We start from the raw sequence: 26949 nt of genomic DNA, 5'->3' as shown, positions 1-26949 counted from the left end.
GGGTGCATTCGGCAGGGCAATGGGAAGAGAGGGGGGAAAGGGGGTGTTTGTAGGGTAGTTCCTTCAAATTGGAGACTTCAACAGTTATACTGCAGGGTCTTAAGCTGCTCAAGCAGAACATGAGGTGCCTTTCTTCCAGTTTGCATGTGGCTTCACTAGCAATGGAGGAGGCCCGGGAAGGAAAGGTCAGTGTGGGAATGGTTGAGAGGTTCAATGGTGCAAAGGTGTTTTATTTGCCACATGTGCAGCTACACAGTCAAATTCTTTTCACATATTTACACATGCGGGCGCCGCCATGTTTTTGTGCCATTTCCAAAGTCCGATCCACCCATGTGCTTGGTCTACTGGAGCGGCTCCCTATCCAGGTAAGCCCCAGGCTCCAGGAAGGAACCATGGGAGGGGAGTTCAAACCGTTAGCAACTGGGAGATCCAGCAAGCCTTGGCGGCTGAGTTTAGTTTACTTTAGTTTAGAGATAGCATGGAAACAGGCTCTTCGGCCCACCGAGTCCATGTCAACCATCGATCGCCCATTCACACTAGTTCCGTGTTATCTCACTTCCTCATCCACTCTCAACACACTAGGGGCAATGTATAGAGGGCCAATTAACCCACACACCAGTATGTCTTTGGGATGTGGGAGGCAACCAGAGCACTCGGAGGAAGCCCATGCGCTTACAGGGAGAACGTGCAAACTCCTCACACAGATAGCACCCGAGGACGGAATTGAACCTGGGTCTGTGGCGCTGGGAGGCAGCGGCTCTACGCACTGTGCCGCACTAAAGTATTTGGCAGAACGGTCGCCCGGTCTACGCTTGGTCTCGCCGATGTGGCTTTAGGTTTTTATTGCCTCACCAGCATGTCATCAAACTGTTAAAGGACAAATCTTAACGTCGGGTTTCTCCAGGAGGAGGCTCAGGTCTGAGATCATCATTTCATTTTACACGTCCCACCCAAATCCAACATTTTGGGTTTGGGCTTCTTCCGGCGTTTCTTGGTCTTCCTGGGCCTTGGCACAGGCACCAGCTCGAGTTTGCAGACCTTGGGGGAAGCCTTGGCCTTGGGCGGCGGCGGCAGGTTGTAGAGACTCGCTCTCATCCTGGCCCGGGCCTGCCCCGCCCGCCTCATCTGACAGACCTGGGGCTTGGTGTTGTCTGGACGCTTCCTGTTGACCACCATTGGGCCGGGCTCTGCGGGAAGATCATTGTCATCATCTGAAATCAACGGCAGCAGATACTTGAGTTTGCGTTGGGCAGGAGTCAACAACTCATCTTCCTCTGGGTCATAGCGGTCCAAGTCTAACAAATATTGGAATGATTGCTTTGGAATCTTCTTCGAAATTGCCTTGAACTTCTCTACCTCCACTAACTCCTCGTCGTCGTCCTTTATCTGCACCTTTGGTGCTTCCTCTTCCTTCTTCTCTTCGTCCGCCTGCTCCCCCTCGTTCTGCTCCGTGTCGTCCAGCATCATGAGGTTGGCCGTTGTCTCGGTCAACATGTCCATGGCCAGATCCAATTTGAGTTGCAGCATGTTGTTCTGGTCTTGCAGAACCTTGTACTTCTCACGGACGTTCCTCAGATGCTCGTGCGGGCTGGACCGGATATTGCCCTGGCACGAGGCGGGACCCCATCTCCCCTTCCTGAAGATCAACTGTTGACCCAAGATCTGGAAGGCGAGCGGCTCGTGTTCCAGGCCCAGCTCGGCAATCCTACGATCATAGTCCAAGAGGTAGAGGGAGGAGACGGGTGCGTGGTTCCGTGGTGCGCTCTTCTTGGGGTGATACTTACGCCTGAAGGGCCGTGGGAGTTGCTCACAGAAGATCTTAAATCTTCTCCAGAGATATTTGATTTTAGGAATTGTCTGTTCCATTCGTCAGAACTAAATGATAAACGGTGAGGAAACATTTAGTTTAGAGTTTAGAGTCACTGCACGGAAACCGGTCCTTCTGCCCACCGAGTCCACGCCGACCAGCAATCACCCGTTCACACTAGTTCTGTGTTATACTACTTTCTTATCCACTCCCTACGCACTAGGGGCAATTTTACAGAGGGCCGATTAACCTACAAGCCCGTACGAGTGTGGGGGGAAATCGGAGCACCCGGAGTAACCCACGCGGTCACAGGGAGAACGTGCAAACTCCCCACACACAGTCAGGATTGAACCCGGGTCTCTGGTGCTGCGAGGTGACGGCTCTAACCAGCTGGCGGCACAGTTAAAAGAGATTGTTCGAATTAAAACCTACACCAGAGGGCGCTGTTTTACACTATTTTACACAGGGTGGAGGGACATAGATAAGAAAGTGTGCGATGGAATGGTGTAAGTGGGAGCTTCACCCTAGGGTCTAACCCCGGCAATATTTGTGCTAACTTTGGCTGGAGTCTCTCACACACACACACACAAACACGTGGAAAACATGGCTACATAGTCTCTACCTTGCCTTCTCTGTTGGAACGTCCTGGGGGTGAGTGAGGGGGGGTGGACCAAAGGTGGGAGATGTCAGTGGTAGGGAGACATGGTTGGTGGTGTGGTCTTGGTCTGAGCAGTGACCCAGGGGGGTGTGGGTGGGGAGGGAGGGGGGGGGGGGAGGGAAGAATATCCCACAGGGGAATAAGTCACTGCTCAGGCAACATCACCAATGACATCACAGCTGCCTCATGACAACATCAACCCATCCTATGACATCACAGGCCTGGGTAGAGTGGATGTGGAGAGGATGTTTCCACCAGTGGGAGAATCCAGGAACAGAGGGCACACCCTCAGAATAAAAGGACGCACGTTTAGAAATGAGATGAGGAGGAATTTATTCAGCTGGAGATCGGTGAATCTGTGGAATTCTTTGCCACAGACGGCGGTGGAGGCCAAGTCAATGGATATTTTTAAGGAGAAGATTGACAGATTCTTGATTAGTACGGGTGTCAGGGGTTGTGGGGAGAAGGCAGGAGACTGGGATTGAGAGGGAAAAATAGATCAGCCATGATTGAATGGTGGAGTAGACTCGCTGGGCCGAATGGCCTAATTCTGCTCGTATTCAATTATGAGCTTAAGACATGACAGGGCAACCAATGATGAACTCGGCCTTGGAGTCAGTCAATGGGGAGCGAGTGGAGGGGAGTTAGACCATAGAGTCATAAAGCACGGAAACAGGCCCATCAACCCAACTTCCCCTCGCCAACCAACATGCTCCATCTGCACTAGTCCCACGGTTTGGCCCATGACCCTCTTAACCTTTCCTATCCCTGTACCTGTCCAAGTGGCTTTTAAGAGAGGGTGAGTGAGGGATTGGTTATATATTTCAGATTAGGATAGTATAACTTGGAGAGTCCATGGCAAAAGCCAGAAAGTGTGAGAGAAGGATAGAAGAGATGAAATGTGAAGCCAGAGGAAGGAATTCAGGTGGAAGAGGATTGGTGGGAGGAGAACAGGTGGGATCGAGGAGAGAGGGAGAAGGAAATAAATAAAACATGTTTTTTTTGTAAAATTGGAGAATTTAATGTTCACACTGAACATTGTCTATCGATCCCCCTCACCTGTATCCACCTATCACTCACCATGTTTTGTCCCACCCCACAATCAGTCTGAAGAAGAATCCCGACCCGAAACGTCACCTATCTACGTTCTCCAGAGATTCTGCCTGACCCGCTGAGTTACTCCAGCTCTTTGTGTCCTTTTTGAAAATGGAAACTGGGCATCAGATCAATCCAGGGAGACTCCGAGAGTCTGTGAACCTGCAGGGAAGTGGGGCCATCTGGAGCAAGGTCTTCCGGCCTGTTCCATCCTGCCATGACGCGGGCACAGATAAACTGAGCTGAGGATTACATCAGAAGCAGCAACGTAATTTGACAAAATGCTCCTCTCAATGCTCCTCTCTCTCTCCATCTGACTGCTTCTGGCCCTCTTCCTCTTTCTCTCTCCCATCTCCCTCTCACTTTTCCCCCTCCCTTCCAGTTCTCTGTCCCTTCTCACTCATTTACTCTGTCCTCTCTCTATACCTTTTTCTCTCCTTCCTTTCTCTCCCTACCTCTGTCCCCTTCTCTTTTTCTGTCTTTATACCTCTCCTTTAACACCCCCTCCTTCCCTTTCCCCCCTCCTATTCTCTCCTTCCCTCTCTCGTTTTCTTACTTTCCCATTTTCTCCCCCTCCCTCGTCTCTCTCTCTCTCTCTTCCCCTCCTCCCTACCTCTGTCCCCTTCTATCACGTTTTCTCTCCCTCCCAGCTCTCCCTCGACCCCTCACTCTCTCTCTCCTCCACTTTCCCTATCTCACCTCTCTTTCCTTCTCTTATTCCTGAACAAAATTACTGGGCGGAACGGGCCCTGACTACCGATGCTGTCTGTACGGAGTTTGTATGTTCTCCCTGTGACCGTGTGGGTTTTCTCCTGGTGTTCCGGTTACCTCCCACATCCCAAAGACGTGCAGATCTGTAGGTTAATTGGCTTTGGTAAAATTGTAAATTATCTCTAGTGTGTAGGATAGTGCTCGTGTACAGGGTGATCGCTGGGCGGTGCGGACTTGGTGGTCCTAAGGGCTTGTTTCCGTACTGTGTCTCTAAAGTCTAAAATGTAAATCAACGTTAATTTGAAGGTGAAACAAAATGTCCCCCTCCCACCCACCCCATTTTAATTAATAAGTAATTAAAATCTGGTAAGTGTTTCAAAATGAATCTGTTATTTTTTAAGTGTTCGCCCACAGGTCACAGAGGTGTTGTGCTTCAGGAGGAGATCTGCGATGCAGAGTTGGGGATTCCAAGGGGAAAGGGGCTGTCCCACTGCGGCGACCTAATTCGCGAGTTTAGAAGAGTTTGAAAAAGTGTCATGTAGAAGACATCATTCGACCTCCTTCGACTATGTTGAAGACTATCCTCAACTAGCTTCGGGAAAATTGGACACCGAATAGTGGAACGTGAAGACGACCTCCTTCAACCTCCCATCAACTATGTTGAAGACTATCTACGGCTACCTTCGACTACCCTCGATTACATACGACTAACATGCCGACCTACTATGACCTACTTCGACTAAACCTACGAGTAAAAAAAGCATCGATTTTTCCATGACGATATTTTTTTACTCGCGGGCACTTTTCAACATGTTGAGAAATACGCCGCGACCTAGCTGAGGTCTCGAGTACTCGGGGACTACCCTCGAGCATGCAGGAGAGTTACAAAGACCTCCTAGGACCTCGTGTCGACCATGCTGCGAGTATGAGTCGAGGGCAAACTCGCCAGCACTCGCGGATTAGGTTGCCGCAGTGGGACAGCATCTTAAAGCTGCTCCAGAGTTGCCAGCCAAACTCCCCAGAGCAGGGAGAGGTTGGACAGGCTTGGTTTGTTTCCCTGGAATGTCGGAGGTTGAGAAGAGACTCGATAGAAGTATATAAAACTATATATATAGAGGCAAAGATAGGGTAGACAGTCAGAACCTTATTCCTTAGGACGGAAATATCAAAGACTAGAGGGCATAGCTTTAAGGTGAGAGGAGCAAAGTTGAAAGTTGTGCAGGGCAGTTTTTATTCATACAGAGAATGGCGAGAGCTTGGAACGTGTTGCTCGGGTGGTGGTGGAGGCAGATATGTATGTGGTGTTAAACAGTTTGGATAAGCATAAAATATAATAATTTTAAAAAATTTAATAAATGGATATGCAGAGTATGGAATGACATGAATCACGCGCAGGCAAATAATAGTTGGTCATGGCATGATGTTTGGCACAGACTGAGGGACATGTTCCTGTGCGGTACTGTGTTCTACACGTTTGCCTGGTCAAACCAGGGCAGTTTGTAATAAAAAATGAACTGCAGATGCTGGTTTCCACCAAAGAAAGACACAAAGTGCTGGAGTAACACAACGGGTCAGGCAGCATCTCTGGAGAACATGGATAGGCCTGAAGAAGGGTCCCGATCCGAAAAATCCAGAGATGCTGCCTGGCCCACGGAGCCATTACTGCACTTTGTATCTACAGTGCCCTCCATAATGTTTGGGACAAAGACCCATCATTTATTTATTTGCCTCTTTACACCACAATTTGAGATTTGTAATAGAAAAAAATCACATGTGGTTAAAGTGCACATTGTCAGATTTTAATAAATTTTTATACATTTTGGTTTCACCATGTAGAAATGACAGCAGTGTTTATACATAGTCCCCCCCCATTTCAGGGCACCATAACGTTTGGGACACAGCAATGTCATGTAAATGAAAGTAGTCATGTTTAGTATTTTGTTGCATATCCTTTGCATGCAATGACTGCTTGAAGTCTGTGATTCATGGACATCACCAGTTGCTGGGTGTCTTCTCTGGTGATGCTCTGCCAGGCCTGTATTGCAGTCATCTTTAGCTTATGCTTGTTTTGGGGGCTAGTCCCCTTCAGTTTTCTCTTCAGCATATAAAAGGCATGCTCAATTGGATTCAGATCGGGTAATTGACTTGGCCACTCAGGAATTTACAATTTTTTAGCTTTGAAAAACTCCCTTGTAGCTTTAGCAGTATGTTTGGGAACATTGTCTTGCTGTAGAATAAACTGCCGGCCAATGTGTTTTAAGGCATTTGTTTGAACTTGAGCAGATAGGATGTGTCTATACACTTCAGAATTCATTATGCTACTACCATCAGCAGTTGTATCATCAATGAAGATAAGTGAGCCAGTACCTTCAGCAGCTATACATGCCCAGGCCATAACACCCCCACCACCATGTTTCACAGATGAGGTGGTATGCTTTGGATCTTGGGGAGTTCCTTCTCTCTTCCATACCTTGCTCTTGCCATCACTCTGATATAAGTTAATTTTTGTCTCATCTGTCCACAAGACCTTTTACTAGAACTGTTGTTGCTCTTTTAATCACTTCTTGACAAACTGTAACCTGGCCATCCTATTTTTGCGCCATCCAGTGGTTTGCATCTTGCAATGTAGCCTCTGTATTTCTGTTCATGAAGTCTTCTGTGGACAGTGGTCATTGACCAATCCACACCTGAAGAGTGTTTCTGATCTGTCGGACAGGTGTTTGGGGATTTTTCTTTATGTTAGAGAGAATTCTTCTGTCATCAGCTGTGGAGGTCTTCCTTGGCCTGCCAGTCCCTTTGCGATTAGTAAGCTCACCAGTGCTCTCTTTCTTCTTAATGATGTTCCAAACAGTTGGTTTTGATAAGCCTAAGGATTGGCTGATGTCTCTAACAGTTTTATTCTTGTTTCTAAGTCTCATAATGGCTTCTTTGACTTTCATTGGCACAACTTTAGTCCTCATGTTGATAAACAGCCATAAAAGTTTCCAAAGGTGATGGAAAGACTGGAGGAATGATTAGGGGCTGAGAGCTCTCTTATACCTGCATTAATGAGGCATTTAAACATACCTGAGCAATTACAAACATCTATGAAGCCATGTATCCCAAACATTATGGTGTCCTGAAATGGAGGGACTGTGTATAAACACAGCTGTAATTTCTACATGGTGAAACCAAAATGTATAAAAATGGCCTTTAATAAAATCTGACAATGTGCACTTTAACCACATGTGATTTTTTTTTCTATTACAAATCTCAAAGTGTGGAGTACAGAGGCAAATAAATAAATGATGGGTCTTTGTCCCAAACATTATGGAGGGCACTGTATGCCTGGACAGTTTCTTGGTCAAAGAGGAGACAACACAAGTCCAAGGTTGGATCAATCAGTCCCGTTAACATTTGGAGAGTCCGCCTCATCATCTTCAGCCTGAAACAGAAGCACGAATCTCCAGAGGAATCGCCATATTGCTGGGTGCGTGAAGTGATCACCAGCAGCTGACAAAGAGATGGCCCGGATGCTACTCAGAAACCCAGGAGAGACTTTGCCTTTGCTCCAGGATTGTAGCCCAAGTATTGGGAAGACAGCTGGTTCAGGACACCAGCTGAAGCCATGGCCACCAGAATCCAGAGCATCTTTGCGCTGAAGTACATCGGGGGCAACCTGGGGCGACGAGAAGAGGAATATGCCGTCAAAACCGGGCACGACCGACCCGCAAACTAACACTGCAAACGGGAGACTGAAGATGCTGGAATCCTGAGCAAAACACCAGATCTGGAATAGATTGGGTAAATGCAGTCTTTTATCCAGCGTAGGGGAATCGAGAGGACATAGGTTTACATAGAGAACAGTGGACATAGGTTTATGGCGAGCAGCGAAAGATTTAACAGGAACTTGAGGGGTAATGTTTTCACACAGAGGGTGGTGGGTGTATGAAACGAGCTGTCAGAAGAGGTAGTTGAGGCAGGTACTCAACGACAACATTTAAAAGACATTTGGACAGGTGCATGGTTAGGATAGGTTTAGAGGGATATGGGCCAAATGCGGGCAGGCGAGACTAGCGTAAATGGGACATGTTGGTCAGCGCGGGTTAGTTGGGCCGAAGGGCCTGTTTCCACGCTGTATGACTCCATGTTAGATTCGACTGGAATCCATGCAACGTTGGCCATTGACAAGACAGTGTTGTATCGAGGGAGTCGCTCCGTTTTTATTTACCTGTTCTGGGCTGATTCAGCATAGCCTTTGAAATATTTGTACCTGCTGTACAGGTACAGGATTCCAACACATACCGCCATCGCTGTGGAGAAAGGAAACCAGAGGGTTAGTGCCCACATACACACCGAGTGACACAATAATATCTGCCCAGCTTCTTCCCCACAACCATCATACTACAACCTCCAAATAAGCTTCAAACTAAATAGGCTTTTCCTCTTAGCAGGCAAAGCAGACCATTTCCAAAAGACGTGGTCTACGTTTTTGGAACTATTATAAGCATAAGGTGCAATAGTAATTAAAAATAAATACATAAATAAATAAATAAATAAATAGAAGATACCAGGATCTGGTAACGGGGTGTAAAAAACCCCAAAACAAAACAACAAAATAACAAAAACAGACTTGGTTGGTAGTCCCCTTTCTGCGGAGTTTAATGTTATAATAGAGCGATTGTTTCTCCTTTCTTTTTCCTTCTTTTCTAGGGTCTTCTTTCTTTCTTTACTTCCTTCTCTAACTTCTTTTCTAAGGGGCTTTCTTTTCTCAACACTCTCCTGCATCTTCACGACTCTTGCGCACTTTCTTTACTTTCTTTACTTCTATCTTTTTCTTACAGCTCAAAAAATGAAGCGGTACAAAAAATGTATTAAGACATATGTGTTGTGTAGTAAAAATAAAACAACTACATAGGCTTAGGCACAGTATCATAATCATACGAGTGAGTGTGTGTGTGTGTGTGGGTGTGTGTGGGTGTGTGTGTGTGTGTGTGTGTGTGGGTGTGTGTGGGTGTGTGTGTGTGTGTGTGTGCGCGTGTGTGTGGGCGTTGGTGTGTGTTGTGTGCTTGGTGTGGTTTGGGCGTGTGTGTGTGTGTGTTGGGCGTGTGTGTTTGTGTGGTCGTGGTGTGTGTGTGCGTTTGTGTGTGTGGCGTTGTGTGTGTGTTTGTGGGCTTGTGTGCGTGTGTGGTGATGGCGTGTGTGGTGTGGGCGTGTGTGTGTGTGTGCGTGTGTGTGTGTGTGTGTGTGTGTGTGTGTGGGCGTGCGTGTGTGTGTGGGCGTGCGTGTGTGTGTGGGCGTGCGTGTGTGCGTGTGTGTGTGGGCGTGCGTGTGTGTGTGTGTGGGCGTGTGTGTGTGTGTGGGCGTGTGTGTGTGTGTGTGTGGCGGTGTGTGTGTGGGTGTGTGTGTGTGGGTTGTGGTGTGGGATGGTGGGTGGTGGGGTGTGTGGAGTGGGGGTGTGTGGTGTGTTGTGTGGTGTGTGTGGGGTGTGTGTGAGTGTTGTGGTGTGTTAGTGTGTGGTGTGGAGTGTGTTGTGTGGTGGGGTGCTGTGTTGGTGTGTGTGTTGTGGCGTTGTGTGTTGTTTGGGTTGTTGTGTGTGTGTGTGCTATGTTGTGTTGTGGTGTGTGTGTGTGTGGGTTATTTTGTGTGTTCTGTGTTGTGTGTGTTTGTTTTTTGTTGTGTTGTTGTGGCGTGTGGTTTGTGGTGTTTTTGTGTGTGTGGTGTGTGTGTGTGTTGTGTGGTTGTTGTGTGTGGTGTTGTGCGTGTGTGGATTGTGTGTGTTGTGTGTGGGGGTGTGTGGGTGTGTGTGTGTGGGCGTCGTGTGTGTGTCGTGTGTGAGTAGAACATGTGGTGTGAGTGAAAGCGGTGTCTGATTGAGAGTGTGTGAGTGAGTGAGTGAGTGAGTGAGTGAGTGAGTGAGTGAGTGAGTGAGTGAGTGAGTGAGTGAGTGAGTGAGTGAGTGAGTGAGTGAGTGAGTGAGTGAGTGAGTGAGTGAGTGAGTGTGAGTGCATGCGTGCAACAAATAATGAAACGCCACCAATGTATTAGTGCATTAGTGATAATTTTTCAAAACTCTTTAGATTCTGGAGTAGTTCCTGAGGATTGGAGGGTAGCTAATGTAACCCCACTTTTTAAAAAGGGAGGGAGAGAGAAAACGGGGAATTACAGACCAGTTGGTCTAACATCGGTAGTGGGGAAACTGCTAGAGTCAGTTATTAAAGATGGGATAGCAGCACATTTGGAAAGTGGTGAAATCAATGGACAAAGTCAGCATGGATTTATGAAGGGTAAATCATGTCTGACGGATCTTATAGAACTTTTCGAGGATGTATCTAGTAGAGTGGATAAGGGAGAACCAGTGGATGTGTTATATCTGGACTTTCAGAAGGCTTTCGACAAGGTCCCAAATAAGAGATTAGTATACAAACTTAAAGCACGGTATTGGGGGTTCAGTATTGATGTGGATAGAGAACTGGCTGGCAGACAGGAACCAAAGAGTAGGAGTAAACGGATCCTTTTCAGAATGGCAGGCAGTGACTAGTGGGGTACCGCAAGGCTCAGTGCTGGGACCCCAGCTATTTACAATATATATTAATGATTTGGACGAGGGAATTGAATGCAACATCTCCAAGTTCGCGGATGACACGAAGCTGGGGGGCAGTGTTAGCTGTGAGGAGGATGCTAGGAGGCTGCAAGGTGACTTGGATAGGCTGGGTGAGTGGGCAAATGCATGACAGATGCAGTATAATGTGGATAAATGTGAGGTTATCCACTTTGGTGGCAAAAACAGGAAAGTAGACTATTATCTGAATGATGGCCGATTAGGAAAAGGGGAGTTGCAACGAGACCTGGGTGTCATGGTACACCAGTCATTGAAAGTAGGCAGGTACACAAAATGCTGGAGAAACTCAGCGGGTGCAGCAGCATCTATGGAGCGAAGGAAATAGGCGACGTTTCGGGCCGAAACCTTCTGCATGCAGGTGCAGCAGGCAGTGAAGAAAGCGAATGGTATGTTAGCATTCATAGCAAAAGAATTTGAGTATAGGAGCAGGGAGGTTCTACTGCAGTTGTACAGGGTCTTGGTGAGACCACACCTGGAGTATTGCGTACAGTTTTGGTCTCCTAATCTGAGGAAGGACATTCTTGCCATAGAGGGAGTACAGAGAAGGTTCACCAGACTGATTCCTGGGATGTCAGGACTTTCATATGAAGAAAGACTGGATAGACTCGGCTTGTACTCATTAGAATTTAGAAGATTGAGGGGGGATCTTATAGAAACGTACAAAATTCTTAAGGGGTTGGACAGGCTAGATGCAGGAAGATTGTTCCCGATGTTGGGGAAGTCCAGAACAAGGGGTCACAGTTTAAGGATAAGGGGGAAATCTTTAGGACCGAGATGAGAAAAACATTTTTCACACAGAGAGTGGTGAATCTGTGGAATTCTCTGCCACAGAAGGTAGTTGAGGCCAGTTCATTGGCTATATTTAAGAGGGAGTTAGATGTGGCCCTTGTGGCTAAAGGGATCAGGGGGTATGGAGAGAAGGCAGGTACGGGATACTGAGTTGGATGATCAGCCATGATCATATTGAATGGCGGTGCAGGCTCAAAGGGCCGAATGGCCTACTCCTGCACCTAATTTCTATGTTTCTAATTCCTTACCCTGGCTGCAGAAGAGTCCAGCAATCCACAGAATGCTCAGGAACATTGGGAAATACTCAGTGCAATTGGTTCTGGAGCAGAAAATGAAACAACACATCAGTGAAACACATCTCCCAATGTTCAAATAGAATCACACAGCACAGAAACAGGCCCTTCGGCCCAACTCGCCCATGCTGACCAAGAAGCCCCATCCACACTGTGTGTTATTGTGTTTAGAGGCCGTTGAAACTGCAGCAAGTTAGAATTTTATTGTTTCATTGTCGATACATACAACAATTTAACTCTCTTGCCTCGAGACATTGGACAGTCATAGAATCACACAGCACAGAAACAGGCCCTGCAAACTGCATAGACGTGGTCATAGTGTTAATCAGCATGCAAACAGGCCATTTGGCCCAACTTGTCCATGCCGACCAAACTTCCTTATCAAAGCTAATCCTACCTGCCCATGTTTGGCGCATATCCCTCTAAACCTTTCCTGTCCATGTATGTCCAAAATGTATTTTAAATGCCGTTATCGTACCTGTCTTAACTACCTCCTGTGGCAGCTCGTTCAATATACCTACCACCCTCTGTGTGGTAGGTATTTTCGGCATGAACTCAGTGGGCCGAAGGGCCCGTTTACGTGCTGTGTCTCTAAACTGAACTAAATACCCGGGGCAGTATCAGGTTCATAAGGCCATTCGGCCCATCGCGTCTACTCTGCAATTCAATCATGGCTGACCTATCTTTCTCTCTCAACCCAATTCTCCTGCCTTCTCCCCATAACCCCTGAGGCTCTTGCTAATCTATAACCTGTCTTTTGAGTCATCACGTCAGACTTGTATCTGAAGAAAGGTCCCGCCCCAAAACAACATCAAGCCTTTTTCTCCAGAGATACTGCCTGACCTGCTGAGTTATGTTGGCATTTTGTGTCTATCTTAAGAATCTGTCCTTTTAGTTTAGTTTTGAGATATAGTGCGCAAACAGGCCCTTCGGCCCACTAAATAAGCTCCAACCAGCGATCCCCATTCACTAGCACTATCCTATACAGTAGGGACAATGTACAAATTTCACCAAAGCCAATTATCTTACAAACCTGCACGTCTTTGGAGTGTGAAAGGAAACCGGAGCACCCGGAGAAAACCCACTTGGTCACTGGGAGAACGTGCAAACTCCGTACAGACCGCACCCGTAGTTAGGATTGAACCCGGGTCCCTGTCACTGCGAGGCAGCAGCTGAGCCGCTGCGCCACCGTGCTTTCCGCTTCAAAGGTTCTTGGCCACGGATGTGGGCACTGGGTACACCTACTGTGCTCGGTAAACCCTCTCGAAGTCCTCGTTGCCGCTGGTTCGGGGTGGAGAGATGTGGAACTTCCTCCTCGCGTAGATGACCTGGAGCGAGAAATAAGCTGCAACACGGAGCAAGAGGCGGTAAATACAACACGGAATGTAGAACAGTACATACAACATGGGACATACAACATTTAGTGGCACGGTGGCGCAGCGGCGGAGTTGCTGCCTTACAGCGCCTGAGACCCGGGTTTGATCCTGACCTTGGTTGCTCTCTGTGTGGAGTTTGCACGTTCTCCTTTGTACCCCGTGGGTTTTCTCCGGGTGCTCCGGTTTCCTCCCGCACTCCAAAGACGTACAGGTTAGTAGGTTAATTAGCTTTTGTAAATTATCCCTAGCCTGTGGGATAGTGCTAGTGTACAGGGTGATTGCTGGTCGGCGCAGACTCGGTGGTCTGAAGGGCCTGTTTACATGCTGTATCTCTAAACTAAACGTTGAGCCAAACACAACATTTTTAAATTTGATCTCCAATTTATTTTTCCTGGTACATCAGTCCTGCCTGTGACTAGACTGCTGAAGACAGGTCTCGATCTGAAACATCTTCTATCCGTGTTCTCCAGAGATGCTACCCCACCCACTGAGTTACTCCAGCACTTTGTGCCTTTCGTTTTGGTAAACCAGCAGCTGCAGTTCTTTGTCCCTCTGGTAAATGTTGGCTCCGCGCTCTCACACTGGTGATACTTGCTTTTGTAAGAAATACCAAAACTGTCCACAATGGGCTGTGTAATTAATGTTTGTTTGTAAAAGGAAACTTGCCACAGAAACGGTGCCAGATCACAGTCCTCAGGGAGCGTATCGATGTTTCTTCGTCTGATTAGTTACATTCCAGAGGCAGTGATATGATAAGAGACAGAAGCAGCAATTCTTAGTTTAGTTTAGTTTAGTTTAGAGACACAGCGTGGAAACAGGTTCTTCGGCCCACCGAGTCCACGCCGACCATCAATCACCCCACACACTAGTTCTACTATCCCACTTTCTCATCCACTCCCTACACACTAGGGACAATTTACAGAGGACCTACAGATTCACACAACTTTGGGATGTGGGAGGAAACCGGAGCTCCCGAAGAAACTCCACGAGGTCACAGGGAGAAGGTCCAAACTCCACACATACACAGACAGCACCCGAGGACAGGATTGAACTCGGGTCTCCGACGCTGAGAGGTAGCAACTCCACTGTTGCGGCACAGTGTCACCTCACTGATACCAAATAAGCAATGGATTCACCGTGGACTGCAGGTGGTGTCTCTGACAACATTGCGGCCTTGAGAACAGCTGACATGGCAACATCTGGTTTGGTTCACTCTCTTTACTGTCACGTGTACAGAGATATAGTGAAAGGCTTGTCCTGCACACTATCCAGTCAATAAATCGTCTTCAGGTACAGCACGCAGAGAGTCTTTCTTTGGTAAACCAGCATCTGCAGTTCCTTGTTTCTACGCAGTTGCCACCTTCCGACGCCATCTTGCAACTTCCAAGTCTCCGAAAAGTCTGATCTTGGCCCAGGGAAATCTGCCGTTTCTTATTGCCTCGTGTTAAAGCCCAGTGTCCTGGCGGCACTGGATGGATGAAGTCGGGCCGGCCCGGCGCGATTTCCTTCCACCGCCGTTCCGTCCAGCTGCCGCAGGCTACTTGTAGCTCAAAACTCCCCCCGCAATATGAATATTGACTTCTCTTGCAACAAGTTCATTGCATTTAACTTCAAATCCTTGCATCCCCTCTCTCTCCATCCCTCCCCCACCCTGGTCGTTGTACTAGTTTCATTGTCCTCCTGGTGCAGAAGATCATTGGGACACAGCTACCAGCCTTGGAGGTCATCTACCACACACGGTGCCTCAGGAAGGCCGTCAGCATTCATAAAGACTCCTCACACTGTTCGAACTACTTCCCTCCGGAAGACGTTACAAGATCTTGTACGCCCGAACCTCCAGACTCAGAAACAGCTTCATTCCCAGAGCTATAGCGGCTCGGAACCGGCCCTGCTGAGTGCCCCCCATCCCCCTGGACTGTCTCCCTCGGATGGTCACGTCGCACAGACACATTTGCACTTTAGTCTGTTTGAACTGTTTTCACTATTTTACTGTTCTTTTACAAACCATGTTCTCGGGGTATCTAAATCTAAATTTTATTAGTTAAATTTAAGTTATGACCGGATGGAAGCTGCAAACCAAATCTCGTTGCACTTATGTGCAATGACAATAAAATATATTATTATTATTATTATTGTGTACCACTGTTTGCGCAACTCGTTATCACCTTCCCCTCAGCCAACAAAGACTCCACCTTGTTCAAAAGGGAACTGCAGATGCTGGAATATCGAAGGTACACAAAATTGCTGGGGAAACTCAGCGGGTGCAGCAGCATCTATGGAGCGAAGGAAATAGGCGTCGTTTCGGGCCAAAACCCTTCTTCAGACTGATGGGGGGTGGGGGGGGGGAAAGAAAGAAGGAAAAGGGGAGGAGGAGGAGGAGCCCGAGGGCGGGCGGATGGGAGGGTGGGAGGAGACAGCTAGAGGGTTAAGGAAGGGGAGGAGACAGCAAGGGCTAGCCAAATTGGGAGAATTCAATGTTAATGCCATAAGGACGCAAGGTCCCCAGACGGAATATGAGGTGCTGTTCCTCCAATTTCCGCTGTTGCTCACTCTGGCAATGGAGGAGACCCAGGACAGAGAGGTCGGATTGGGAATGGGAGGGGGAGTTGAAGTGCTGAGCCACCGGGAGGTCAGGTAGGTTATTGCGGACTGAGCGGAGGTGTTCGACGAAACGATCGCCCAACCTACGCTTGGTCTCACCGATGTAAATCAGCTGACATCTAGAGCAGCGGATGCAGTAGATGAGGTTGGAGGAGATACAGGTGAACCTTTGTCGCACCTGGAACGACTGCTTGGGACCTTGAATGGAGTCGAGGGGGGAGGTGAAGGGACAGGTGTTGCATTTCTTGCGGTTGCAACGGAAAGTGCCCGGGGAGGGGGTGGTGAAGGGACAGGTGTTGCATTTCTTGCGGTTGCAACGGAAAGTGCCCGGGGAGGGGGTGGTGCGGGAGGGAAGGGAAGAATTGCCGCAACTCCCTCGTCAATTCTTCCCTTCCCTCCCGCACCACCCCCTCCCCGGGCACTTTCCGTTGCAACCGCAAGAAATGCAACACCTGTCCCTTCACCTCCCCCCTCGACTCCATTCAAGGTCCCAAGCAGTCGTTCCAGGTGCGACAAAGGTTCACCTGTATCTCCTCCAACCTCATCTACTGCATCCGCTGCTCTAGATGTCAGCTGATTTACATCGGTGAGACCAAGCGTAGGTTGGGCGATCGTTTCGCCAAACACCTCCGCTCAGTCCGCAATAACCTACCTGACCTCCCGGTGGCTCAGCACTTCAACTCCCCCTCCCATTCCCAATCCGACCTCTCTGTCCTGGGTCTCCTCCATTGCCAGAGTGAGCAACAGCGGAAATTGGAGGAACAGCACCTCATATTCCGTCTGGGGACCTTGCGTCCTTATGGCATTAACATTGAATTCTCCCAATTTGGCTAGCCCTTGCTGTCTCCTCCCCTTCCTTAACCCTCTAGCTGTCTCCTCCCACCCTCCCATCCGCCCGCCCTCGGGCTCCTCCTCCTCCTCCTCCCCTTTTCCTTCTTTCTTTCCCCCCCCCACCCCCCATCAGTCTGAAGAAGGGTTTCGGCCCGAAACGTCGCCTATTTCCTTCGCTCCATAGATGCTGCTGCACCCGCTGAGTTTCCCCAGCAATTTTGTGTACCTTTAAAGACTCCACCTTTCCCTCCACCTTTGCATATCTTTCATTCTTTTGTTCTACAGCAAGCATGTTGATAAACTGGAAAGTGTGCAGAATAGATTTATGAAGCTGTTGCCAGAAGTCGAGGGCCTGATCTACAGGGAGAGGCAGGCTAGGACTTTCTTTCTTGGAGTGCAGGAGGCTGAGGGGTGATCTTATAGAGATGTATAAGATCATGAGGGGAATAGATAGGGTAAATGTGCTGACTTTACCCAGGGCAGGGAAATCAAGAACCAGGGGACATTGGTTTAAGGTGAGAGGGGAAAGATTTAATAGGAACCCGGGGACACATGGTGACTTTAGTTTAAATTTTAGAGATAAAGTGTGTAAACAGACCCTTCGGCCCACCAAGCCCATGCCGACCAATGATCACCCGTACACTAGCACTATCCTACACACTAAGGACAATTTACAATGTATAGGAGCCAATTAAGCTATAAATCTGCATGTCTTTGGAGTGTGGGAGGAAGCCAAAGAAACCCATGCGGTCACAGGGAGAATGCGCAAACTCTGTACAGACAGCATCCGTAGAAAAGGTTTGGAGGGGTATGGACCAAATGTGGGAGGGTGGGACTAGTGTAGATGGGGCATCTTGGTCGGCATGGACAAGCTGGGCTATTTCCGTGCTGTATGACTTCAAGTGGTCACCAATATCATGTGCATGAGTCATAGGAGCAGAATTAGGCCATTCGGCCCATTGAGTCTGCTCCGCCATTCAATCATGGCTGATCTATCTTTCCCTCTCAACCCCATTCTCCTGTCTTCTCCCCGTATACATTGACACCCTTACTAATCAAGAATCTGTCAAATTCCACTTAAAAAATACCCGATGACTTGTCCGGGTGAGGCAGGCGGCCGACCTCGACCTCATTGGGATTTCCGCAACTGATCGCCGGGTCAAATTTGCCTCCGGCGGCCGGGGCTCTGGAACTCCAGCCCGGCCGGTATCATGAACCCCCCCCCCAGCGTCCTGGGAGGACCATTCCGGTTCCGTTGGACTCCTCTCAGAGGGCGTGAACGCTGTTCGTCTGTGAAACGGATAATCCAGAAGCGCACTGGAACCAAGGGTGGTGGGAAATCGGTGGTGGACTTGTACTACACTATAATCATTGCACTTTTATACTTGTCAATAATTGTGCTGATCTGTAGTATGATTTCACCAGATTGTATGCAAAACAAAGAATTTTACTTTATCTAGGTACATGTGACAATAAAGTATCATTGCATTGTATTCTATGGTCAATGGTTCAATGGCTCTCTATTATCACATGCACAGATACACAGTGATACTATTTTATTTGCAAATCAGTTCATTAATGCCATACTTAAGCACAATTCCCAATTAACACAAGTACATGGAAACAGTCTATTGCGACTGCATGCAAGAGGTGCCAGGTTCTGGCTCCATTGTCAACGTCCGTTCCGGTCCATGCGATCGGTCTCCTTGAGCGGTGCCCGATCCAGACGAGCCCCAGGCTGCTGTAGAGCCTCCAGTCGTCACCTCCGTCCAGATCGTCCCTCATCCCTCTCATTGCGCGGCCACCTTATGCCACTGGTAAGGGCCCGTCCCACGGGCATGCGACTCCATGCGGCAAGCGCGACCTAAAGGGCCGGTCCCACCAGCATGCGGCAAGCGCGATCAAACCAGAAGCGGGAGCCGCGTGGAGGTCGAGTAAGTGACATGAAGTGTGAGCGAAGTCCGCTGGAAGTTCGCGCGTGATGTACGGCATCGAGGCGGCTGTGGGCCGGTGGGCCGTTGCCGCGCAGAATTTTTGAACACGATCAGTTTTTCGGAGCCCCGCGCGATGTTGGGACCAGCTCCGCACAACTACATACGGCTCCGGCGATCGAAGTGGGACCGGCCCCGCGAGGCCGTACGGCTCAAGCGACCACGTTAGGTCGCGCGTGCCACATGCAGGCGCATGCTGTTGGGACCGGCCCTTTAGGTCGCGCTTGTCGCATGCCCGTGGGACAGGCCCTGTATGGTGTTCACACAGCACAGATCAGGAGTGCAAAGGAACGTTCTGCACTTATAGAGCGGCACGGTGGTGCAGCAGTAGAGTTGCTGCCTAATGCCCCTGTCCCACTTAGCAAACATGAACGTGTGTGTGTGTGTGTGTGTGTGTGTGTGTGCGCGATAGTGTTAATATGCAGGGGGCCAAGGGCTGGATCTCTAAAATAAACATTGCAGTACAGGAACTGTGGTTTGGCAGAAGGGAGAGTGGAAGTGAAATCTGCTGCTAACTTCAAGTTTTGCATTGCAAAACATTCAGATAAATAAGGAAGCCCAGTGGTACAAGGTTGTGCAATGGTTATTCTCTTTCTGGCCAGATCCTTGGAAAAACAAACGCAGAATATGTTAACTCGTATCATAAAACAGTACAGCAGCAGGACCAGATTTAGTTTTGTTTAGACACCAAGTGCTGGAGTAATTCAGCGGGTCAGGTAGCAGCTTTGGAGAAAAGGAATATGAAACATTTCAGGTTGAGACCCATCTTCAGCCGGTTTAGTTTAGTGTGACGTGTACTGAGGTACAGTGAAAAGCATTTTTGTTTTATGCAGTGCTATCCAGTCAGCAGAAAGACAATACATTATTACTACCGAGCCATCCACGGTGTACAGGAATAGGATAAAGGGAATAACGTTCAGATTAGTTCAATTTTGTTTATTGTCACATGTACCGAGGTACAGCGCAAAGCTTTTTTGTTGTGTGCTAACCAGTCAGCGGTAAGGCATAACGTGATTACAATCAAGCCGTCTACAATGTACAGATGCAAGATAGTGGGAATAAGGTTTAGTGCCAGATAAAGTCCAGTAAAGACAGATCAAAGATAGTCTGAGGGTCTCCAATGAGGTAGATGGGATGTCAGGACCGTCCATAACACAGACCATACTCCCCACCATCGACTTCATCTACACTTCATGCTGTCTTGGGAAAGCAGCCAACATAATCACACTCTTGTCCCTGTCCCACCCGTCATGCAGGAAAAATGTTCCCAATGTTGGGCGAGTCCAGAACCAGGGGCCACAGTCTTAGAATAATGGGGAGGTCATTTAAGACTGAGGTGAGGAAAAACTATTTCACCCAGAGAGTTGTGAATTTGTGGAATTCCCTGCCACAGAGGGCAGTGGAGGCCAAATCACTGGATGGATTTAAGAGAGAATTAGATAGAGCTCTAGGGGCTAGTGGAGTCAATGGATATGGGGAGAAGGCAGGCACGGGTTATTGATAGGGGGCGATCACAATGAATCGCGGTGCTGGCTAGAAGGGCCGAATGGCCTCCTCCTGCACCTATTTTCTATGTTTCTATTCCTCCTTCTCCCCGCTCCCGTCCAGCAGAAGGTACAGAAGCTTGAAAGCTTGCATCACCGCTCAGAAACAGCTTATTCCCCTCTGTTATCAGGCTTCTGACTGGTCCTTCCACAAGCTAAGGTACTGTCCGATTCACCTCTACCCCATTGCGGACATTGGACTTTGTCTCTGGAGCTGATGCGCTACAACGTTGAGAACTGCACTCTGTATCTTCCCCTTTGTTCATCCTATTGTACTTGTGTTTGACATTTGTATTCATGCATCGTATTCTCTGATCTTTTTTTTTAGGTGCCGGTTTACAAAAGAAAACACAAAGTGCTGGCGTAACTCAGCATGTCAGGCAGCATCTCTGGAGAACGTGAGGGCGAAAAGACGCCTATCCATGTAGATGCTGCCCGACCCGCTGAGTTACTCCAGTACTTTGTGTTCTAAGCAATGCTGAACGTTTACCACGCTTCAGCAAACGTGTAACACTTGCACGCACTCTCTCGCTAGACTGACCCCTCTCTCGCTCAGTGAACACCCCCCGCCCTCAATAGGGCGAGAGACCAGAAAACTAGGCTTTAGAAGGAAAGGCATTTTTGAAAAATAATACACTTGGGAAATGAAGGCTCGCAGTTCTAACTTTACAGAGGGCGGTGAGGGATTATATATCATTTACCGAACTGTAAATAACCCAGAAGGAATTGTGTTACTAACCTAGCCACGGGGTTTGTGGAGTTAGCCGGGGAGTTGGGCTGCACAGTTGTAATCCCTACATGGTAACTGAAAGCGCTGCCCTTGCCTGCACCAGAGGGAGATTGCATTGAGCCAGCCTCGTCCCGGGAAATCTTACCTTGTTCCAAAACTCCCAGAACTGTTACCAGCGCCAGGAAGCAGCAATGGTCTAACATTGTGATCGGTGATTCAAGGGGAGCAGCGGAGCTCAGGTTTCCAGACGCTTCTGTAGTTAGCTGGAGAGTGAGAGACTACAGTACATGCCCACACGCTGAGCACGATGGAGAGAGAGAGAGACCTACAAATATGCATAGATCCTCCCACACAGACACAACCGCTTGCTATAGCATCTTTGGACACAACACTGAAACTTCTGAAGGGATTTAATAGACCCAGCGGGAGATAGATCCAAATTTGGGACCCCCACCCTTATAAATACCGACACACACCCTGGGACCCTCTGTAAACACACACACTCCCCGGAACCCCCTGTATTCTGATACACTCCTTAGGAACCCAGAGTCCGAGAATTACAGAGCCCTACAGTAGAGAGACAGGCTCTTCAACCCAACTTGCCCAAGCTGACCAAGATGCCCCATCTATATTTGCTCCACATGCCCGTGTTTGGCTCATATCTCTCTGAACGTTTCCCATCCATGTACCTGCCCAAATGTCTTTTAAATGTTATTGTACCTGCCTCTACTATTTCCTCTGGCAGCTCCTTCCATATACCCACCACCCTGTGTGGAAAAAGCTGTTCCTATTAAATCTTTCCCCTCTCACCTTAAACCTGCGTCCTCTGGTTCTTGATTCCCCTACACTGGGTAAGAGACTCTGTGCATTCATCCTATCACCCTCATGAACCTTCTGAATGTTGTAGTCGGCAGGACAGTACTCTGCATATCGCCAACTTGGACAATTTTACATTTTTATCAAGCCAATTAACCTGTACGTCTTTGGAGTGAGGGAGGAAACCGAAGATCTCGGAGAAAACCCACGCAGATCACGGGGAGAACGTACAAACTCCATACAGACAGCACCCGTAGTCGGGACCGAACCCGGGTCTCAGGCGCTGCATTTTGCTGTAAGGCAGCAACTCTACCGCTGTGCCACCGTGACCAACCATGAAACCTCTATAAGATCGCCCCTTATGCTCCTGCGCTCCAAGGAATAAATAAACTGGCCTGCCCAACCTCTCTCTGTAACTCAGGGCTGGGAGGCCAATAAATTTCAGGCAGACCAAAGAGTGCCTTTAACCAAGCTGATGTCACTTGATGTCCGGCTCTGAATGTGCCTCTGGGAACAGCCCGTAAACCAGAGGGTCCTTTGTTACAGAGCTGACTTTGGAAGTGACTTTAGAGATACAGCCGAGAAACAGGAAACAGGAAGCAGGTCCCTCGGCCCACCGAGTCTGTGCCAACCAGTGATACCCGTACACTAGCACTATCCTACACACACGAGGGACAATTTACAGATTTTTACCAAAGCCAATTAACCTTCAAACCTGCACATCTTTGAAATGTGGGAGAAAGAACGCAGAGAGAACGCATAACCTCCATACAGACAGCACCTGTAGTCAGGATTGAACTAGCGCGTCTATGGTGAGGCAGCGACTCTACCCTTCGCCACCGTGCTGTCCCTCTGGGGAAAATGGTTGGACGATGTTTCGGGTCATGTCCCTTCTTCAGACCATGCCATGATTAATTATTAAATGACTTATCAGGCAACTGAACCATCCTACCACACCTAGAGAGCATGTCAAGTCAAGTCAAGTCAAGTTTATTTCTATAGCACATTTAAAAACAACTCTCGTTGACCAAAGTGCTCTACATCAGTGCAGGTACTAACATAGAAACATAGAAACATAGAAAGTAGGTGCGAGAGTAGACCACCAGGTCCGTCGAGCCCGCACCGCCATTCGCTCATGGCTGAACACTAAACAGACACACTTACCCACAAACAGTAGACACAAGACACAGAACACAAGACACTACCCTCCCCTTTATACCGCTATCACCCCTTTCCACCCCAAGAACCGCGTGATCTCCTGGGGGAGGCAAAAAAACGGATAAAAACCCAGGTCCAATTCGGGAAAAAAATCCGGGAAATTCCTCTCCGACCCCAATCCAGGCGATCGACACTTGTCCAGGAGATCACTCAGGTCTTACTATACTAACCATACCTAGGTCCATATCCCTGCCCTCTCCCCGTAGCCCCTTATCCCCTTGGCAGCTAAAAAACCATCTATTTTAGACTTAAATATATTTAACGTTTCTGCTTCCACTGCTCCCTGGGGCAGTGAATTCCATAAATTAACCACCCTCTGGGTGAAGAAGTTCTTCCTCATCTCAGTTTTAAAAGAGCCCCCCCTTATTCTGCGACTATGTCCCCTAGTTCTAGTTTCCCCGATCATTGGGAACATCCTCGGTGCATCCACCCGATCAAGGCCCCTCACGATCTTATATGTTTCAATGAGATCGCCTCTCATTCTTCTAAACTCCAAAGAGTAGAGTTCCAGCCTACTTAACCTTTCCTCATATGTCAATCCCCTCATTGCAGGAATTAATCTTGTAAACCTTCGCTGCACTGCCTCCAGGGCTAGTACATCCTTTCTTAAGTATGGACCCCAGAACTGTACACAGTATTCCAAATGTGGTCTCACTAATACTGTGTACAGCTGCAGCAAGACCTCCGTGTTTTTATACTCAATCCCCCTAGCAATAAAGGCCAAAACTCCATTGGCCTTCCTGATTGCTTGCTGCACCTGCATACTAACTTTTAGTGATTCATGTACTAATACCCCTAGATCCCTTTGCGTTGCATTACAACGCAGCTCCTCCTCATTTAGAAAATAACTTGCCCTATCATTTTTTTTCCCAAAGTGAATGACTTCACATTTATTAGTATTAAATTTCATCTGCCAAGTTGTTGCCCACTCACCTAGCTTATCTATATCCTTTTGCAGACTCTTCCTATCCTCCTCATCCCCTACTTTTCCTCCCATTTTTGTATCGTCCGCAAATTTTGATATATTACACTTGGTTCCCTCCTCCAAATCATTTATATAAATTGTGAACAACTGGGGTCCCAGCACCGACCCTTGCGGAACCCCGCTAGTTACCGGTTGCCATCCCGAGTATGAACCATTTATCCCCACTCTCTGCTTCCTATATGTGGCACCTTGTCAAAAGCCTTTTGGAAGTCCAAGTATACCACATCCACCGGTTCCCCTTTATCCACCCGGGTTGTTACTTCCTCAAAGAATTCGAGCAGATTCGTTAAACAGGACTTCCCCTTCACAAAACCATGCTGGTTCTGTCCGATGAAGTCATGTTTATCCAAGTGCCCCGTTAGTGTTTCTTTAATAATTGTCTCTAACATTTTACCCACCACCGATGTTAGACTAACCGGTCTATAGTTACCCGCCTTCTGTTTACTTCCTTTTTTAAATATAGGTGTTACATTGGCCATTTTCCAATCCACTGGGACCGTTCCTGCCTCCAGGGAGTTTTGGAAAATTATCACCAATGCATCCACAATCCCCACCGCTATCTCCCTCAAGACCCTTGGATGTAATCCATCAGGCCCAGGGGATTTATCCTCCTTCAGTCTCATTAATTTCCCTAATACCACCTCCTTGGTGATCTTAATAGTATTTAGCTCCTCCATTCCTACCGCCCCCTGTTTATCCAGCGTTGGAATATTTTTTGTGTCTTCTATGGTGAAGACTGATACAAAATACTCGTTTAATGCCTTTGCCATTTCCATGTTCCCCACCAACAACTCTCCAGTCTCACCCTCCAATGGACCAACGTTCACCTTAGCCACCCTTTTTCTTTTTATATAGCTATAAAAACTCTTACTATTAGTTTTTATGTTGTTCGCTAAATTCCTTTCATAGTCTATTTTCCCCGTCTTAATTAATCTCTTAGTTATTTTTTGCTGACCTTTAAATGCTTCCCAATCCTCTGCCCTCCCACTATCTCTGGCTACCTTATATGCCCTTGCCTTCAGCCGAATACTATCCTTTATAGTTTTACTGAGCCATGGCTGACTGTTCTTACCCTTACCCCTTTTTTTCTTCATAGGAATAAATTTTTCTTGAAGGTTATACAGTAGATCCTTAAACGTACACCACTGCTCATGTACCATCTTATTCTTGAGTCTGCTATCCCAGTCAACTTTGATCAGCTCAGTCCTCATACCTTCATAATCCCCCTTATTTAGACTAAGCACCCTAGCCTGAGTTTCAACCTGCTCCCCTTCTATTTGAATATGGAATTCGACCATATTGTGGTCACTTGTTCCCAACGAGTCCCTAACTATGACATTTTTAATTAATCCTGCTTCATTACACAGGACCAGATCCAAGATTGCCTCCCCCCTTGTCGGTTCTGCGACATACTGTTCTAGGAACCCGTCTCTAATACATTCTATAAACTCTTCCTCTAGTCTACCCTGCCCAGTTTGGTTTGCCCAATTAATATGAAAATTGAAGTCCCCCATGATTACAGCAGTTCCCTTTTTACATGCGTCAACTATTTGCAGATTTATGTTCTGACTAACAGCGTCACAGCTATTTGGAGGTCTATAAATTACACCCACTAGTGTTTTTTTTCCCCTTGTTATTCTCTATCTGTACCCAAGCTGTTTCACTATCCTGATCCTTCAACGCAATATCCTTCCTCTCTATTGCCGTTATTCCCTCCCTTATTAAAAGGGCCACCCCTCCTCCCTTTTTTTCCTGTCTATCTTTTCTAATTGTCGAGTACCCCTCTATATTTAACTCCCAGTCCTGATCCCCTTGCAGCCATGTCTCCGTAATGGCCACGATATCATAACTATATATACTTAATTGCACCGTTAATTCATTTATCTTATTTCGAATACTCCGTGCATTTAGATAAAGCACTTTCAGATGATTTTTACTACCCTTCCTTTCCGTTTTTGCCCCTTTTACATCTAGAGCTTTATCTTCACACATTCTGGATCCTCCTGTCACATTTTGATTTTCCGCTTCCCCACAGATACCCTGCTCTATTTCCTCTCCCCCTGCCGTTATTACCCCCCTTGATACCTCCCCCCCGCTACTTAGTTTAAAGACCTCTCTACTGCCCTAGTTATATGATTTGCCAGGACCCCAGTCCCAGCACCGTTCAGGTGAAGTCCGTCCTTACAGAACAGATCCCCCCTGTCCCAGTACTGGTGCCAGTGGCCCAAGAAACCAAATCCATTTTTCCCACACCAGTCTTTGAGCCACGCATTCAGCTTTTTAATTTTACGTACCCTCGCCGATTTGGCCCGTGGCTCAGGTAGCAATCCGGAGATCAGTACCCTCGAGGTTCTGCTTTTTAATTTATTCCCTAACTGCTCAAACTCCTTCAGCAGATCCTCCTTCCTCGTCCTTCCTATGTCATTGGTCCCCACATGGACCACGACCACTGGATCCTCCCCCTCCCTCTGCAAATTTCTCTCCAGCACCGCAGAGATATCCTTAACCCTAGCACCGGGTAGGCAACACAGCCTTCGGGACATGTTCTGCTGGCCGCAGAGAACCTTATCTACCCCCCGAATAATACTATCCCCTATCACAACGGCATTTCTTCTAACTCCCCCCTCTTGAATGGCCCCCTGATCCACGGTGCTGCAGCCAGGTTGCTCATCCCTCCCACAGCCCCTGATCCCGTCCTCACATTGAGTAAGAGCCTCGGTCATGCTCGTCAGGGACAAGGGCTGTGGCTCCTGCCGCATCTCCTCCTGGTTCCCCTTACCTGCCTCGCTTATGGCCACACCTTCCTTTCCTTGCTCACTAACTACTGAATTAGTTAAACTGGTCGGTGTGACCATCCCCTGGCACAAAACATCCAGGTAATACTCCCCCTCCCTGATGTACCG

The 26949-nt window shown here is 48.0% G+C and overlaps 2 protein-coding genes across 2 annotated transcripts; both read right to left on the bottom strand.

The window, feature by feature from the left end:
- Window positions 1–805: 805 nt before the first annotated feature.
- On the bottom strand, window positions 806–1951 carry LOC116978781. The gene has a single exon (XM_033030077.1). The coding sequence runs from the start codon at window positions 1864–1866 to the stop codon at window positions 928–930; it is 939 nt and encodes a 312-aa protein (XP_032885968.1). The 5' UTR covers window positions 1867–1951; the 3' UTR covers window positions 806–927.
- Window positions 1952–7477: 5526 nt separating this feature from the next.
- ltc4s (leukotriene C4 synthase) lies at window positions 7478–21356 on the bottom strand. Its single transcript, XM_033029728.1, has 5 exons — window positions 21173–21356; window positions 13200–13299; window positions 11910–11980; window positions 8482–8563; window positions 7478–7929 (listed from the first exon to the last, which is right to left on the bottom strand). The coding sequence occupies exons 1-5, from the start codon at window positions 21228–21230 to the stop codon at window positions 7791–7793; spliced, it is 450 nt and encodes a 149-aa protein (XP_032885619.1). The 5' UTR covers window positions 21231–21356; the 3' UTR covers window positions 7478–7790.
- Between the last annotated feature and the right edge of the window lie 5593 nt (window positions 21357–26949).

Source organism: Amblyraja radiata, chromosome 11 (assembly GCF_010909765.2).
Source record: "Amblyraja radiata isolate CabotCenter1 chromosome 11, sAmbRad1.1.pri, whole genome shotgun sequence".
Lineage (NCBI taxonomy): Eukaryota > Metazoa > Chordata > Chondrichthyes > Rajiformes > Rajidae > Amblyraja > Amblyraja radiata.
The sequence above is the reverse complement of the archived record's forward strand: the minus strand, read 5'-3'. Positions and strand labels throughout refer to the sequence as shown.

Excerpts from the sequence above, each read along its gene's own strand:
- LOC116978781 (XM_033030077.1), bottom strand. The coding sequence starts at position 1,866 with ATGGAACAGACAATTCCTAAAATCAAATATCTCTGGAGAAGATTTAAG.
- ltc4s (XM_033029728.1), bottom strand. The coding sequence starts at position 21,230 with ATGTTAGACCATTGCTGCTTCCTGGCGCTGGTAACAGTTCTGGGAGTT. Across the intron at positions 13,300-21,172 it reads TCTGGGAGTTTTGGAACAAG|CTTATTTCTCGCTCCAGGTC; the intron begins GTAAGATTTCCC and ends TCCGTGTTGCAG. Across the intron at positions 11,981-13,199 it reads GAGAGGGTTTACCGAGCACA|AACCAATTGCACTGAGTATT; the intron begins GTAGGTGTACCC and ends TTTCTGCTCCAG.